The following is an 18,798-nucleotide window of genomic DNA, read 5'->3' on the forward strand; positions in this document are numbered from 1 at the left end:
ATAAAATCGGGGATAGGCCAAGGCAGGAAGCCAGGTCCCTGCCATCCACTCCTGAAGCATCCTCCTTTCAACACAGCTGTCCATGTTATCATCCTAAGGACCCCACATCCTTCTGACAAGCGAAGCATCCTCATGACTGCTGTCTGTGAGGTTGGGGGGGAAGCTGAGGCATGCACATACTGGGAAATCGAGCCATGTTCCAGGCCCAGAGACACTGCCCTGGCCATGCCAGCCTCTCCACTGCACCAGAGGAGAGTGTGGTCTGTGAATTTCGAGGCCCAGACTCAAGGCAGGGGATGCCAGCATTCCAACTGCAGCACAGCAGGGGCACTGGGCTGGGACTCAGGGACCCAGGCTCCAGTCCTCGGTCTATGATGGGCTTGCTGTGTGGCCTTGGGCAAGATTTTTCTCTTCTTTGGGTTTCAGCAGCCCTGTTTATCACAGGAGCATGGGTTTAATCACATCTGCTGTCCTTCCCAGCTTCAGCTTTCATCCAAGGTGGAGAAAGGTTGGGAAACTGAGCAAAGATAGAGAGGGAAGTCCCCAGCTAATAAGGAAAGGATAGAGGAAAGCCATGGGGAGCTGCTATGGACTGAATTGTGTGCCCCTAATTCATATGGTGAAGTCCTGACCCCCAGTGTGACTGGATCTGGAGAGAAGGTCTTTGGGAGATTAAGTGTGGTTAAATGAGGTCACATGGGAGGAGCCATCATGAGGGGATTGGTGGCTTTGTAGGAAGAGAAAGAGATTGCTCTCTCCCTCACGTGAGGACACAGTAAGAGGGTGACCCTCTGCAGCCAGGAGGCAGCCCTCACCAGAACCCAACTGTGGTGGCAACCTAATCACAACCCGCAGCCTCCAGAACTGTGAGAAAATATATTTCTGTTGTTTAATTAAGCCTGTGGCATTAGGCATGGCATCCCACAGCATTCTGTTAACAGCAGCCCAAGATGACTCATACGGGAGGCTAGGACTCAGATGGACAGAACACGAGTGCAAAGGCATGCTGGGAAAACCAGTCAGGAGCAAGGGCTATTGTGCCAACCACTTCCTCGCTGCGGGCCTCCAGCCAGCCACCTAACCTCTGAGCCTTGGTTTCCCCATCTGCAAAATGGAGTTAATGGGGTTGTCATGCAGATTTTAATCAACGAACACATGGTAAGTACTCAGCACAGTGCCTGGCCTGGAACTGCTCTAAAGACATGGTCACTATGACTATTGTTAATAATGACACACTGTTAGAGCTTCTTTGGCATCCAGTGGTGCCTCCTCCTCATGCGTCTGTCCCACCAGGGCCACCAGACACACCGCCGGAGCTTTTGCCCTTCTCCACGGTAAGAAAGTGTAAAACTGCATGATTCAATCGCCTCAGAATTCATTTCCTTAATTTACTTAAGAAACACTTAAACAGAGCCTCCTATGTGCCCAGCACTGTTCTAACATACTAATTCCTTTCATCCTTAGAAATGACTCTGGGAAAGAAATCTTGGTATTTCCACTTTACAGTCTAGGAACTGTGGCAGTGAGAGGTAAAATAACGTACCAAAAGTCACATGGGAGGAACAAGGTGGGACGGGGACCTGATGCAGGCAGCCTGGACTGGGAGAGAAACTCGCAGAGGGAAGCCTCCTCACCCACAGCCGAGGCTGCCCCACATCACCCACCCTTGACCTTCAGCATCCAGAACAGAGCCAAAACCAAGGTGCTTGTGGGTGAGCAGGAGGACACGAAGTTCCCTGGCTTTCTGGGCTGCTGCCACCTTTGTGGGAGATAATACCATGAGCAAGCGTCCCCCTGGTCCCCCAGAGGGGCGCACGGCCCCGCCTAGCTGCAGGACACCACAGGGCAAAGAAGTCTCAAGTTCTGTGAGGCCTAAGACATAACTAGAACTGGCAGGTCTAGCAAGTCACAAAGGGACAGCTGTGGCTTTAGAGAGAGAGGTGATTCCTGCTGCTGGCAAGAAAAGGGGACCCACTGGAGGTGGTGAGCTCCCCGTCATGAGAAGCACTGAGCAGACTGGCTGATGGCCTGGCAGGAGTGAAACGAGCCAAGTACCAGATTTGGAAGTTGGATCATCCTAGGGTCAAATCTCAAAACTGCCAGTTGCAGGTTCCTATATAAGTGACTTGATTCCTCCAAGCCTCAGTCTTCACATCCATATAATGGGGCAAACACGGTACCTACCCCACAGTGCTGTGATGTAAAACAAGGTAATGTCTATATAGGACCTAGAACAATAGCTACCAGTGGAGATGTTTTACTCTTATCTCCCTACTGTCTTTTTTATGGCGGGCAGGGGAGGGGCATGTGCAGAGGATGCAAGTTTATGTGGCACAGGCGTTTAGTGCATGGGCTGTGGAGTCAGACCAACGAGGGTTTGAATGCCAGCTCTACCACTGTTCAGTAATGGGATACTGGCGGTGAGGCAGTGAGGACTTTGCCTAGTGCTGCAGAGGTGGTCATGCTGATGAAGCTAATAGTGAACGACGTGTATCCACATTCAATCTGCGGGGTAAAGAAAGCAGCTGACATTCCCATTTCCTAGCTAAGACTTCATGGGTGCTAATGGTCAGGGCCCTGAGGCTCACTGGGCAAAGAGATGGGAGGCGAGGAAACAGATGGGACCCCCTGCGCGGAACTCCCTTACCGGCTTTTTTCACAGCCAGTGTTCTGAAGCTCAGCCTGAGGCTTCGAAAGCACCGGACCATGCCATCTGAAAAGATTCGGTGTCCCTTCCTGCTCTCAAGCCCTCACCACCATCATGGTATCCTGGTAGGGGAAGGGAGGAGCTGTTGGAGTCAGGCAGGCTGGATGGAACTCTCATCTGCCCACCCCGACACCCTGCAGCCCTGGGCAAGAGACTCCCTTCTCTGAGCCTCTGCTTCCTTGTCTGTTAAAGAAAGACCATGACTCTTGCCAGCTGCGGGCGTGGGCACAGAGTGGATTTCCATGAATGGCAGCTGCCATGATGATGACGATATTGGTTCATGATGACATCCTCACCTCTGGGAAGCCTTCCTGGCTTGCTTGAGGCACGTCAGACTCCCTCTCTGAATGCTACATCTTCCTTGCACAGGTGACTCTGACAGCGATCCTCCCATTGCGTCCTAATGAACTCATCTTGGCTCGCTCGTCCCCTTCCCGGAATTCCAGTCTAGCTTTCAGTTCATCACCTCGTTTTATTTCCTTTGCAGCCCTGTTTCCTGAAAATACTTTGTACACTGGCTCCCCAAACTGCACTTGTCCTAAGAGTAGGTGGGGCCCTCGGGAGTGTTGTGTGTCTCTTATTCCCAGCATCCAGCAGGCCTATAGTAGGTGCTCCATAAATAAAATATTTGCTGAATGACCAAAAGGATACTTGCCTTCTAGTAAGCAGGCACTGGGACGTATGCCTCCTAAGACTCCCTGGGGCCCACTGGAACAGCAGAGTATATCCTTGAGATGGGTTTCCAGAATGGATGGTCACCCATTTGCAACAGGGCCAGGCATGAACGCATCACAGGAAAGGCCCTCTCCAAAGGCACAGGGCGCGTAACAGAGTCGAAACTAGAACTCGCATCTCCAGACTCCCCATCCTTTGTCCTTTACACTGAACCACCAGAGTCTCAGGTCACCCGGAGTGCCCCTAACACCTGGAGGTGAGCGTCGGGCACAGGGGAATGTCTTTCTCCCATGAAAAGGCAGCCTCTCCCTAGTTCTCGTACCCATACCTCCCACCCCAAACAAATCAGAGGTCACACTGGCAAATACAGCTACAGTCAGATTCCTGACTGAGTTCACAGAAGATGGGGACCAGTGAGCCACCCTCTACTGCCCACAGGCACAATAGCACATAACCATCCCCTCCCTTAAATGCGACGCCCCCAAGTCCTTGCTGCGATGAAGGCATGGGCAACTTCTTTCTCTTCCCCCTGACTTCTAGGCTTTAGATTTACAAGCCCAAATGTTGCTTTTCTCAAATGCTTTGCATTTAATTAGGTGTCCTAATAACAATGGAATCACAGAAGTACTTACATCACTTTGAATTAGTGGCGCGGCTCCTTCTAACTTCTTTAAAAATTTTTTTTCATATATCATTTTTTAAAATAGAGCTCATTATTTTAATTATATCCATTTAAATGTACAGTGGAGCCCTTGGATATTCTCAGCACGAATCATTAGGTATATTAGTGAAAAAGCACTCGGAATCTATCTACATGCTGACACTCCATAATCTATTCTATTTGTGTCGCTGTAAAATAGATTTATATATAGATAACTACAAAATAGTTGCTCAAGATATGCTATGAATTTTATATTTAACCCGAGTCACACTTCAACATAAAATCCAAAGTCAAGCATTAAAAGGCTATTTTTCAGTAAGTACATGCTATCTGTGGTCACTGGTTACTAATTGTGCAAGCTGACCAGGAGAGAAGCCAGACCAAGTGGATCTCTGCCCAACAAGTTCCCTAAGAGTGCTGGCCTTTCTCTAAGGCAATGATTCTCAAAGTATGTTCCTTGAAGGTCTAGGGGTTCCATAGCAATGGCTCTTAGATGAACCCATGAGGCTGGAATGGGGAGGGTAGTGTTAAACAAGGCTCTGACTCCCCATCTTCAATATATAGAGCTTTGCTTTTTGCCTGATGTATACAGATTGAGGCCTCTTTCTCTCTGTGGTGGGGTTACGGGTAGCTCCCTAAAAGATATGTACACGTCCTAATCTCCTGGATCTGTGAATATGACCTTATTTGAAAAAAGGGTCTTTGCAGATGCAATTAAGTGAAGGATCTTGAGATTAGGCTCATCCTTGGATTATCTGAGTGGTCTCTAAATGCACTAAGTGCTCTTATAAGACAAAGGGAGATTTAAGACAGACATAAGAGAAGTTACAGAGGAGAGAAGACAATGTGCCCAGAGAGGCAGAACTGGAATGATGTGGCCACAAGTCAAGGAATGCTGATGGCCACCAGAAGCAGGCAGTGACAAAGATCAGATTTTCCCCCTGGGGCTTCCAGAGGGAATCTGACTCTTCCAACACCTTGATTTCAGACTTCTAACCCCAAGGAGTGTATACACTTCTGTTGCAGTGAAGCAACAGGAGCGAAAGCAGCCATAGGCAACCAATACATGGTGTAACATGAAATTTGAAGAAACAGCTCCAAAGCAGTGAAGTTTGTAAATTACTATCTTCTACTACCCTTGGTTTTCTTCTGCTTTGTTGCTATTCGATCCTGCTACTGTGTCTGGCCAGGCCAATGTGCCTGCAGACTCTGCCAGCAGGGGAGGTTTAAGAAACAAACCAGTCTCTCTCTCTGTCTGGGTCTCACCTGACAGTTCTTCAAGGAGCTCATGCCCACCTCATCACGCCTGGCATTGACAAGAGTCCCGTGGCTAGATGGGGAAACCGAGGCACAGAACAGGGCCTGGGTCTGTTTTATTCACGTCTGTATCCCCAGCCCTAGCACAACGCCTGGCCCACAGAAAGAACTCAGTGGACATAGGTGAAGGAAAGGCATGGCCAAGGTCATACAATTCTTAGTGATGAGCTTAGTCTGAAAACTTTTTGGCTCCTGTTCTGGTACTGTTGCCACTAAAGCTTGCAGCCTAAGACAACATAACCAAGTAACTTAATGTGGATCTGAGGCCCAAAGAGATGCCATTTCAGGCATGTCGGAGGAAAGTCCGCGCTGACGCTAGGTGCCTGGGAGTATGGCGGCTGTGTTTCTGGGCACAATTTCCACATCATTCTGCCAATAATGCTGATGCTTAGAAGTTCTACCAAGTCACAGTAGATGTGAACAGTGCTCAGCACCCTGGCCTTTAGTCCTATTTCTGCTGTTGATTCCCCGGGCTGGCTGCCCACTCCGAGACTCAGTTTTCCAATCTGCACGAGTGAACAGGGATCAGAGACATCTAAGGCTCTTACACAGGCCAGAACTTTACCCAGCAGGGCGTGTGTGTCTCTTTACACAGATGGGGGGCAAGGCGTACATCTACATCCCAAGGCTCAGCCTGAGGACCCCTGCTCTTCCTCCAAAGTGTGCCATTTACTCTCATACCTCACCCACCTTTAACAATGTTAAGGGTGGAGGAAAAAGTCTCTAATCACAGTGTGTAAATAATGACTTGGTTAACTTCCCCTAGAATAAAACTCCACTCCTTAGGAATGAAGGTGAACTGCTCTCCAGCTGAGCTTAAATACACTCCCCACGAATGCACGCATGCATGGGACGTTAAATGCATTAACGCACATCCAGACAGGACTCTGCCCACTGGCCAAGTCCTCCAACTCTACCCACTTCCCACCCACTGACTATATGAGTGCAAATGATTTTTATCTACTTGCCGATATCGGCAGGCTGGCTCCTTGGTAATACCTGTTAAGTCCAACAGGCTGTTGCCTCCACTACTCCACCAGAGGTTCTCTTTTCAAGATCTCCAGTGGCTGCCACACTGTTCAATCCAGTGATCCCTTTTCAGTCCCCGTCGGACTCTGCCTCTAGTAGCAGCCTCTAACACAGCCCCCCTCTCCTCCATCTAGCTGGTTGCTCACTTTGCTCTGTGCTCCCCTGGTGGACCTCCGGCCTTCTGGACATTCTTATCTCTTGTGCCGAATCCTCTTCATCACTCCAGCTCTTACACGTTGATATGCCCCAAGGATCAGTTCTAGAACTTCTTGCATTTTTACCCACACTAATTTCCTAAGTGATCTCATGGAGACTTGTACTTTTATTTCTTATTTATCTTTTTTTTTAATTTTAATTTTTTTGAGAGACAGAGTCTTTCTATGTTGCCCAGACTGGTCTTGAACTCCTGGGCTCAAGCGGTCCTCTCACCTCAGCCTTCCAAGTAGCTGGGACTACACAGCTAGAATCTGAGTTTTAAACATTAACTATATGGTGTTGAATCCCAAACTGTATCTCCAGCTTGGACTGGTCCCCCCACTGAACTCCAGACCTACATAAATCTCCAGCTGCTCAACACCTCCATCTGGACACCTAATAGGCACCTCGTATTTAACAAGTCCAAAACCCTGCTGCTCCATCTCTTCTCCCAAGACAGGAAAACAATTCTGCCTCCTAGCCCAGCACTCTTCTGGCTAAAACCTGCAATCTAAGACAACACAATCAAATAACTACCATCATCTCCACTTCAGCTAATAGTAATTCCATTCTTCCAGCTCCTACTGCCCAGACTCTAGAACTATCCTTGACTCTTCCTGCTCTGTCACTCCCCACTATGAATATACCAGCAAATCCTGCCAACCCCACCTTCAAAGTATGTCCAGAATCTGACCATTCCTTACCATGCCACGACCACCACTCCAGTTCAAGCCACCTTCTCCTTTCTCCTGTCTTGTAAACATCTCATAGCCAATCTCCCTTCCTGCTATACACTGCCCTGGAATCCACATTGGACAGAGCAGCCAAGGTCATGTCACTCCTTGGCTGAAACTCATTTATGGTTCCCCAGTATTTACCCACTCAATGTACTCTGTTACTTTTCTGTCCACTTTACTGTCTGTTTCCTCAACTAGAACATGAGCTAGAGGACAAGATTTTGTCTCATTGGCTCATGATACTCAGAACAGTGGCTAGCACATGGGTGATGGTCAGCAAGAGGCTGTTTACCAAGTAAACCAAGGACCAAGTCTAGGAAAGGTCAATGTCAGCATGGCTCTGGAGGCATCTGTAGCCTCTGATCCAGGCAAAACTTTTCTGTGATCAATCCGTCAACATCACTGTAACTGTCGATGGTTTTGCTGCTTCAGTGAATATTCAGAACTGAAGAATGACTCATTCATCTGGCCTTTATTATAACATAGGTTGCAGTTGCTTCACAGAAGCCAATTTTCTGAATAAGTGAAGCTTATTTCTTGAGTGTCAAAGTTGTATCTTTATCCTTTCTGATGAACTGATGAACACTTTCTAAAATGTAACACACTCTTCCCACTTTCTGAAATGCCAAGATACAGTAGCCTGGTAATACCCTGACATTCTCTCTTGAGGGTGCAGGGTCGCCATCAGGACCACCCATCAGCATAGATTCAGGCCCTCAGGCAACAGGGTAGCTGCCCCCACTAACGGTTCAGGAGCCTTCATTCTCCCACCAGCAGTTCTGGAAACGCTCCCCTCTGCTTCTAACAGGCGCCTACTCCCAATTCCAAATCTGCCCTCTAATTAATTCCATGTGGTTCTGGAAGATTTCCAGAGGCCAGGGCTCTACCCACTGCTTTCTGTATCCTTGTGCCTGGTCCTCTGGCAGGTGTCAGCCAAGGTCTGCTCAATGACACAAACAAAACGACCCGACAAAACACACCAGCATGCAGGGTGGAGGTGATGCTGGTGAGGACAGCCACGATGCAAATGGCACAAAAAACACGGAGAGTGATGCCACGGGCAGCCGTGGTATACTGAGTGCTCATGACATGCTGGGGGCAGTGCTCCGGGCCCCACACTTACACCGTCTCATCCTTCTGTGCAATGCCTGATACGGGCATTTTTTGGTTTCTAGATAAGAAAACCAAGGATTGGAGAAACCGAGTGACTTTTTCAGTCTCCCCACTTCCTAGAATTCCACCAGGTCTGTCTGACTCCAAAGTCTAGGCTTTGAACCATTTGGATAATTTTTGTTTTCTCAAGAGAAAATAATAAAAACACCTGTTGAATGAATGAACACATACATGACTAAATGCCAGAAGTCCCAAGACACAGGGAATACATTCCCTTGTTTTTTGCTGTTTCCTGAGCATCCAGACAGAACTGGGCATATGTTAGATGCTAAAAGTCACACCGACATGAAATAAAGGACAGGAATGAAGGGCCCCACCTCTTCCACAGAGAAAAGTGCCTGGGCTCTGCGCTCACTGCCTGCCTCTCTCTCTCTCCCTGATGTGTTTTCAAATGCTGCTGTGCTCAAACATGTCCTTCAGATATAAAGAGTCTCCAGCTTTTAGTGACAAGGAGAGAAGCCATCGTGGGAAAAAGGTCATAGCTTCATCACTAGCCTTAGAGAGCTGAGAGAGGGAACATGGAGCAGAACCACAGTGTCTGCAAATGCCAGGAGCGAGGCCCATGCCCGGTACTTACTATTCCACCTAAGTTTCACATCGTCACACCATCACCTGTTCCTTAATAACCCTCAAAATGATCTGTACTTCCATTTCTGTCATGTATCACTGATATATTTTAATAAATAGTCAAATAGAAAAGATTAGATTAATAGATTCAAACTATTAACCTATTAAACAACTCTTAACAGTCTAGAAATTCAAAGTAACCTACAATGCATAAATATATCATTAGTTGGAGATAATTCTTAGACACTTAATTTTCTTCATTGTACGGTGTCAGTCAGCCACAACGCTGGGTAATATTGGAGTTCACAAAGACAGTATATGATTTAAATATTAACAGTAAATTCCCTGGTTAATTTAAACCTAGGGGGCAAAGCAAGAGTCTTGGGCGATCTTGTCAAGTCATAAACTCCGAAATGTAGCAGGGTGGGGTTCAACAGTTACAGCTGGAAACTTCTTTCGAGGGTGCTGTGGCATGTGGAAGGTTGCCCAGGATGTTAAGAAGAAGCAGCGTTAATGGCATTTTAAACAGACACGCTACCTTCGTTTTCCAGTGGGTCTGGCAATGGTGCAATTCTGATCTATTAGCAATGTGCACTGTTCTCTGAGGGGCCACCTCTCTGTCTCCCAGAGAGAATCTCCCCAACAGACAGGTAGGTAGTGGAGGCCAATGAGGGGCCCATGATCACTGTCCTGCAGAGATGCACCACCCTGCAAAGACTGTCCTGCACACATGAGGTCCCATGCAGACCCCAGAAGGCAGGAAGCTCAACCACTAAAGAACAAGGCCATCCCTAAGCCCTCACACTGGACGTCTAAACAAAGGATAAACACAGTCCCTCTGTTCACCATTACTTCATGCCGAGGCTATGACTTAGCAACTACTCCTTTCTCTCATTCTCTGAGATCCAACTCCTCTGGCCATCTTCTCCTAGGAATGAACGGATAAGGAAGCGCCCCAGCAGGACTGCGACCCCTCCACCTTCCTGCCCACGTCGCCAGCTGATGCCCAGTGCTGCCCAGCTGCTGACACAGATTTACTATCCCTCCACAATGCTGTCCCCGTTCTGGCATTACAACTGCCTTCCTCCCCTCCACCCTGCAGTCTCTAGGACTAGTGGGGTGACAACCAACCAGCTCTTGCCCCAACACCCCAGGGTGAGAACTCAGCCCTGGTTTGCTCACTGCCTCGAGGCACGCTGCCTTTGGACACACACACAGGACTCTTTTAACTACATGATCCAGTCCTTACAAGGTGCTTGGGGATGACAAAGCAGATGTAGGGATCGTTGCTAGGAGCCGTACCCTGTCCACACCTTCCCTTCCTCATGTGCAAATCACAGTTGTTATACTTACCACTAAGGGTACTCGAGAAGATTAAAGGATGGATGGATGTAGGTACCACATACCTAATAGGAACTCAATGCATATTAGTTCTTTTCTCCCGCGCCTACTAAGTAAACCAGACAAAATGTGAAAAGTTAGGTTAACTATGAAAAAGATGAGCTCACAGGCCGTCAGTGGAGTACTCATAAATGGAAGCAGAAGAGGAATTTTTAGCCCCTATGAAAACAAAAGGAGTGGGGGCAAGGCCACCCTCCATGCAGCAGTGAGGAGGAGAGATGGGAGACCCACACTGCAGCCAAGTCCACTGCAGGACAGGCAGGCAGGAGTGATCAAGAAGGTGGGTTTGAGGTGTCCCAATGCTGTAAACTGTCACACTCCACATGGAGTCTGGAGGGTGCTCAAGCCAAGGGTGAGCATGTTCTTTTTTTGTCAGCAGAGTCAGACAGATGGTGAGGTTGTGGAAATTTCCTGGGTTGCCTTCTCAGATCAAGGGCCTCTGTTATTAAAGGCCTCAAGAAGCAACTAGGTCAGGTCCTCCTACTTAGCATTCTCAATATTGTGCTTCAGGACAAGGCAAGATTCTGAACACTCTGAACTAACAGCCACAGGTTCACAATAACTTTCTCACTTTGCTCAAGAAGCATACGTGGGGGGCATGTGCTGAGTGGGAGGACTGAGTTCCCAGAGACCCCCACCAATTCCCTCTGCTGGACCACCCCAAGTTCAAGTGCCCTTTGGCACAAACAACTCACAGATTTTGATGGACGTGAATTGTGGTTTGCATTTCTGTGGCTGTCTCCAGAGGCCAAACCTAACACTGCATATACATTTTCAAGAATCTGCCTTATTTACAGAGCCTAGGTTGAATGGTAACTTATTAAGCAGAGTCAACTCTGCCCACCAAAAAACCAACTGGCCTCTTTGGAATAAGTATGTGAGCCCCCATTCAACCTGCAATTTAGGACTTTTTTGTGGACAAACTTTGCCCGAATTTTGGTAGGGTGAGAATATTTCTGGAAATACATTTCTAGAAATGAAATCTGAACTCCAGGAATAGGAACATAAATCTAGAGTCAAGATGAAGATACCTCCCAAAACATACCCAGTTCTCAATTCATTCTGCTAATACCATACCGTTCATTGACTAGCACTGGGCTGACTACAGGTTGAATATTCCTCATCTGAAACACTCAGGGACAGAAGTACCTGGATTATTTTTTTTTTCTTTCAGTTTTTGGAATATTTCCATTTTATTTGCCGGTTCAACATCCCTAATCCAAAACCCAGAAATCTGAAATGCTCCAATGAGCATTTCCTTTGAGCATCATGTTGGTGCTCAAAAAGTTTCAGATTTGGGGGCATTTTGGATTTCTGGATTAAGAATACTCAATCTGTACTGCTGTGAAATTTTGTGCAAATGAAATTGCGTTGTTTAGGGCTACTTTTATTTTACTGCTGAAAACCAAAATGGTAAACAAGAAGAAGATATAAATAATTATGCAGCCACACACATGTGGTTATCAGATAAAATGGTCCACCAGTGAAAAATCTTGGCTTAATTAAAGAACAAGACTTAGCTACACTGAAAGCCATTTTACCATCTGGGTGACTCCAGACAAGTCTATTCCTCAATTCCCTCTGAACAAGAGGGATGTCAGTCACTATCTGAAAGGGCTGCTGGGAAGATCAAATAAGACACATACTTGGATCATGGTAGGCCTTCAACAAATAAGAGCTCCATCATCGTCATCCCTCCCTTCAGCCCTCTCTCCAATGTCCAGGCTCTACAAAAAATCAATGTCACCCCACGTTATCAACTCCTAGGAACCAGAATCCACCACGGTAATAATAAAAATAAATGTTTATTGAACACCTACTTTGAACTAGGCATTGTGCTAAGGGTATATATATTATTACTGACAACACTATGAAGGAGGTACTGGTATAATCCCCAGTTTACAGATAAGGAAGCCAAAATGCAGGAAGGCTAGGTAATGAGCCCAAGGTCACACAACCAGGCAATGGACAGTGCCAGAATCTGAATCCAGGCAGTCTGGGCTCCTCCATTCTGCACTAGGCTGCTGGGCCCTTAGCAGGACTGGAGAGATGGTGAGGAAGATGCTTGATAGACCAGGCAGGGGGTGCAGGGGGGGCATGGAGAATGCGGACCACAGGAGTACAACTGCTCTACTCTGGGGCCATCCAAGAACCAAGCAGAAGGCTGTGCATTTTTGGATGCAGGCTACACATAATCCTTTGCTGAACTTAAAGTCCTCAGGCCTGAAAAAAAAATAGCCCTTCAGAAACTCAGCTCTAAGCCTACCGTCTAAGGTCCTGTCTGTCCTGAACCCCTGGCAACACCTATCATCACATCTTATCCCCTGATGCTTATTCTCCTCCTGGCAGCCAGAATGATCCTTTTAAAACCAAATCATATCATGCCACTTCTCTGTTCAAACTCCCCAGTGGCTCCTGATCTCACACACAGGAATGGCCAAAGTCCTGATAATGGTCTCCAGGGACCTCCGTGGCCACACTGGCCTCCTTGCTGCTACTCCAGCTCCAGGGCCTTTGCACCTGCTATTCTCTCTGCCCGGAATGCACTTCCCCCAAATGACTGCTTGGTTTGGCCCCTCAACTTTCAGATCCTTGTTCATGACTCACCTTCCCTGAATGCTCAAATTAGAGAGGCAACACTGTCTCCGGCTCTCCCGATCTCCTCTGCTTTTCCCCCACAGCACTTGTTATCATCTAACAAGCATATACTTTACGTATTCATTACAGCTGCTCTACTCCCACTACAACATCAGCTCTACAAGGGCAGGGATTTCTGTCTGTTTCATTCCCTGCTGTGCCTCCAGCACCCAGGTCAGTGCCAAGCACTTAGTAGGCACTCAGTAAATATTTGTGGAATGAATGGATGAGATTTGATGTTTTTCTTATTCTCCTCCCCAATATCCTTGTCTACAAGACCCTGTTCACTTGTTGGGCAACCTATAACAAAATAATGAGCCCTTTAACCTCTCCTATCCCAGATTTCCTTATCTCTAAAATGAAAGGGCTGGACTACATTTTCTACAGTCCTTCCGGCTCTGAAAATCCTCAGCTGACAAAAGAAAAATATATATATATTTATATATGATTCTTTATTACACCAAGTCTATAACTGATTTACTTGATTACAAATCATTTACTTGATTACAAAAACTGCATTTCCTTTAGAATTTTCCAAAGTTAAGGCCCCACAGCCCCCCTGACCCTTAAGTAGGGTTTGGCTGGAGTTGTGCTACATGATTTGTAACCTGCACACCAGATCGACATTAACCTCAAGTGTTGGGATCACTGGTCTTGTAAAATCGACCCAGTTTGGGTTACAGGGAAGTAAACCAAACCACATTCAGTTGTTTCTTAAGATCAGAAACACCACCTCTCCTTGTCCCCTCAATTTAACACTAATTCCGTAGCAGCCCATGCTGTTGATTTTGGGGTTTAGCCAGAAGCCCTCTGGAGAAATAACATTATGTGTTCCAGGCCAAGAGGAAGGCGCTGGGATGAAAGCAGGCTCTGGTGTAGTAGCAGAGTGTGCCATAGCATAGCTGGGGCTGGAGGCCCACGTTAGAGGGCTGGGGGTCCTTCAAGGTCATTCCGCCCAGAGCCATCTAACCTCATTCTGACTTTGGGGAATCTTAGGACCTTCATTTCTCCATCTGAAGCAGGGATTAAATGAGCTCTAATGCTCTACAAAGTGGCTACCCATCGAAATCCCACCTGGCCATGGTCAAATCACCAGTGGTGTCAGCTAAGGCCACTACACCGACAATGTTCTCTCTTTTTTTTTTTTTTTAAGACAGAGTCTTACTCTGTTGCCCAGGCTGGAGTGCAGTGGCATGATCTTGGCTCACTGCAACCCTGCAACCTTCACCTCCTGGGTTCAAGCAATTCTCCTGCCTCAGCCTCCTGAGTAACTGGGATCACAGGTGCGTGCCACCATGCCTGGCTAATTTTTGTATTTTTTTAGTTGAGACAGGGTTTCGCCATGTTGGCCAGGCTGGTCTCAAACTCCTGACCTCAAGTGATCCACCCGCCTCAGCCTCCCAAAGTGCTGGGATTACAGGGGTGGGCCACCGCACCAGGCCCGACAATGTTCCCTTGACGGTTAACATATAATTCACTTCTCAGACTGAACATCTAGTCACTATATAAGTAATAGTGTGTTAGTCTTTCAAAGGATTGGTTTTCATCACAGAATCTATAAACTTGCCTGTGAGCTCCTCCAGAGTCCCACCTTCTTGATAGGCCTCCAGCCTACAGCACAGTTCCCGGCCCCAAACAGGCTCCTGTAATATGTATTAACTGATCCTTTCCTACCAAGAAGCAGAAGGGCGTGGTGGGTAAGTGTATGCATCACAGAAGTCAGACTCGGGTAGACTTTCTGGCTCTACTGCCTACCTCCACCTAGGCAGCTTTGGGCCGGTAAACCTCTCTGTGCCTCAGCTTCCTCATCTGTAAAGTGGGAATAATAAGAGTATCTCTCTCATGAGGTTGTTACAAAGATTACATTAAATTAAAAAATGAGGCTGGGCGCGGTGGCTCGTATCTGTAATTCCAGCACTTTGGGAGGCCAAGATGGGTGCATCGCTAGAGCTCAGGAGTTTGAGACCAGCCTGGGCAACACAGTGAAACCCCAGCTCTACAAAAAAATGCAAAAATTAGCCAGGGGTAGTGCTGCATGCCTGTAGTCCCAACTAGTCGGGAGGCTGAGACAGAAGGACTGCTTGAGTCCGAGAGGTAGATGCAGTGAGCAGAGACTGCACCACTGCACTCCAGCCTGAGCAACAGAACGAGACCCTGTCTCCAAGAAAAGAAAAATTAATAAATTAATACACATAAATCACTTAGCTCAGAGCCTAACAAAGAAATGCTGACCAAATGGTAGTCATTACTATTAAAAAGTCTGTTTTTACACCTTAAGCCATACACAACCCCAGGTTTGGGTGGCTCTTCCTAATGCATATTCTGGCACCATGGTAGTAACACAGGGGCTCAGTCACTGAGTATGTGTGATAGAGAGGCTAGGCTAGCAGGGAGAACAAGTCAATGTCTCACATGCCACCCTACCCCTCCTGTGACTGGGCAGGCATCTCTAATCAATCTCAGCATTCTTCCACCAACTACAGCCTTAGGGGGATAATACTCAATTCAGAGCTTCAGGCAGCCACTGTGGGAAAACCTGCCTGTTCTTCTCTGGCTACAATTACCAGGCAGAGATGCTCGTGTAGGAGAGATTCACGCATCAGAGAGTGAGGGCAGACCACATTCCCACAGGACTGACGACGGGTGGGTGGTGCTTTGTCTCTTCATTCACTCAGTGTAGTACTTCGAACAGTGCCTGTCATGCAGGAGACACTCAATGTCTGACTAGGTGAATAAATTAGCATCTAACCCATCTGAGTTCATAGCATACAGCACCGGGCCTACCAGAGCAGGTGCTTAGTGAAAGTGGGAGGAAAGTGGGAGAGGCTGTCTAGACCCTCACTTGGGCACGGCACTGAGGAGTGGAGAAAGCACCAGCTTTGGCAGGTTCACGGCCCAACACAGCCACTGACTCATTCATTACATGCCCCCGAGCAGGGCCCTTCCTCCCAAAGGCCTCGATCTCCCCATTGCACAATGACAGGGTGGTCTAGACAAACTCAACGCCCCTTCCAGTCTTGATTTCCTGATCCAAGAAATACTTACAGGCACTGGTATGACAACTGCTACTGCCCCGCAGGCCACAGCCTCACACATTGTTCTTACACAAATTCCACTCCTAGGGACTCAGGAGAGAAACACAAAATGCTGGGCAGCTGCTGGCTACATGGGTCACCCCCAGTGGCCACAGGCCCAAGTGCACCATCTCTGAATTCTACCTGCTCCTCTCCACACTCCGTGTCTCTATGTCACTCGCACATCTTCTTCCATCTCATCTAGTGTGCCCATCCCATAAACACGTACTGACAACCTGCTAGGGGCCAGGCCCACGGCAGTGAACAAGACGGACATGTTCTCTGCCTATGGAGCTGGCACTCTCAGAGAGACAGAAAAAAAGGAACACAGGGAAGGGAATGAAATAACGAATAATGAAAATGAAATAATTAAACAGCATAAACAGGCTATGAAGGCCACACACCACAGACTGCGGTGGAGGTACCTTGATACGGGGGGTCAGGGAAAGCTTCCCTGAGGGTAGAAGAGATTCCAGATCTGAAAGATGAAAGGACATTCATCATGGGAAGATCAGAGAAAGAACATTCCACGCACAGGGAACAGCAGTTGCAGAGGCTCTCAGGTAGGAGTCAGTTTAGACTAGCGGCTGACAAACTATGGCCATTTATGGGCATATTTATGTATCGCCATGGCTGCTTCAGCATTATAATGGCAGAGTTGAGAACTGCCACAAAGATCATACAGCCTGCAAAGCGTAAAATATTTGCCACGCAACACAGGTCTCTGGGTTGCAGAGACCTCCAGCCTGGTACCATGGCGTCTATTCTACTAGCCTCCAATCCACCCAACAAACGGCTGCCAGGGTGGTATTCCTGAAACACCAAGCTGAACGCATTACTCTCCTGCTCAGAGAATGTCAGTATCTTTCCATGGTTTCTCAAAGTACATTCCAAAGAACATTTGCTCAATGCAATGAACTTCAATACAGGGGTCCCATGGTTAAGAAGTTTGAGAAATATGATTCTCTTTCTCACTCTCTAAACATAATTCTCTCTCTCTCTCTCTCTCTGCCTGTCTCTTCTCAAGCACACACATTAGCATATTAAAAGATCTGGAAAGTCCCACAGCAAATAAACCTTTTTAATTTCGTTTAACCCGCTGTCCTCTGAACTTATTGGGCCACAGAAAGAACCCTTTTTTTCCCCACACAAAAAAATCCATTAACATTTTAAAGAACTAGTGTTCCATACGCCAACGGGCAAATTATTCTGCTTGGCATTCACAATCTGACCCTCAGCTCTAACAGGTAACCCTAGGATCGATTCTAGATTTTATGTACGTGTTCTGGGGAGCCATCTCTCTTGTCTGTCCCTTACCTTCTTTCTGCCTCCAAAGCCCCAAATAAAGGTCACATGGCCATGGTAGCCTTGCTCTACCCAACAGAACAGCAGCAACAGCAGCAGCAGCATGGGTGCTAACATTACCTAGTACCTACCTGTGACACCTGTCATGATGTCCATAGCTTGGGACTGTCTGATATCTCTTTCTCTCTTCTTTGGTAAAAACAGTCCAGTTCTCCATTGGGGACAACCCCCCCTCCCTTCTCCTACCATCCTTGAGGGTGAGACAGGCCACCCCCTCTCCACCCTGGCTAATCAGAGTATCCCATCCCCTGCTTTGGCATGACTGGTTCAGAGAGAGGAGCACATGACACTAGCACGTAGGCCAATGGATTCTGGACAAGGATGGGACTAGCTGCCCCAGGAGTTCGCCATGCAGCAGGCCAGATGGAATTCCAGCCCAGGTCTTTCTGCCTAGTCTTACACTTCACTCCTAAGTTCTCAACTTGAGCGGCCAATGGCCAGTTCAGGAATGAACCATCCTTGGATTCTGGTCACAGGTACCCACATGGAAAATGCTTTCCATGACCTCACACTGTCTGGGGAAGTCTGGATACTTCTTGCCAAGGAGGGCTGGCCTGGACCATCCATCCTTTCAAGGGGAAGGTGAGGACCAGAGAGTGGTAACTGTTAGTCATGAAGACCTGAGTCAGTGGGTGGACAAGCTGGGGGCAGGAGAGGGAGTGTACCTGCTCGCAGTGCTTTTCCTTCCGGCTGCACTGGCTCCGTCAGCCTGCAAAAGAAACCCAAAACACCTACATCAGCCAAGGCAGAAGACGTAGACTCGACCTGCTGCCACCCCGCCAAGCTCCCACTGAATACCAGCCTTCAGACTGTGGGGTGAGCTGGCCACAAGCCCCTGTCCCGCTCCTCCAGGCTGGACAAACTTGCACCCAGTGGTAAGAGGGAGTCAGGACACCTCCCCGCAATCCCACTTGCTTGGCCCTTTAAATCCCACTGAGCACCCAGTGCCAACACAAACTCAGCAACTGCACTGCCCTGGGGACTCAGTGAAAAGTAAGTAACCAGCTAAATCTGAGATTGAATTGCACCATTTTTATTTTCAGCTGGGATTTCCAATAAAACAGTAGCTGTAGATTTATTCCTACCAACCAGAGGGAAAAAATCCTATTACGTTAAAATATTCTTTCCCCCAACCCTATGAGCAGAAGGCAAGAGAGTGCCAGTTCTTAATCTCTTTTATTTGGGTGTCGGGGGGAGGGGGAGATAAAGCTAACCAAATGAAATTTTCAGGAATCATAAAATTCTGGTTCAGATGCAGAG

The 18,798-nt window shown here is 47.6% G+C and overlaps 1 protein-coding gene across 1 annotated transcript in view; it reads right to left on the reverse strand.

The window, feature by feature from the left end:
- The window catches only part of ZNF618 (zinc finger protein 618), a 562,788-nt gene that overhangs the window by 59,011 nt on the left and 484,979 nt on the right, over positions 1-18,798 (reverse strand). Inside the window, exon 3 of the mRNA XM_050760987.1 lies at positions 18,204-18,247. Coding sequence (XP_050616944.1) covers positions 18,204-18,247 — 44 coding nt within the window. The remainder of the gene's footprint in view (positions 1-18,203; positions 18,248-18,798) is intronic.

Source organism: Macaca thibetana, chromosome 15, assembly GCF_024542745.1.
Source record: "Macaca thibetana thibetana isolate TM-01 chromosome 15, ASM2454274v1, whole genome shotgun sequence".
Taxonomy (NCBI): domain Eukaryota; kingdom Metazoa; phylum Chordata; class Mammalia; order Primates; family Cercopithecidae; genus Macaca; species Macaca thibetana.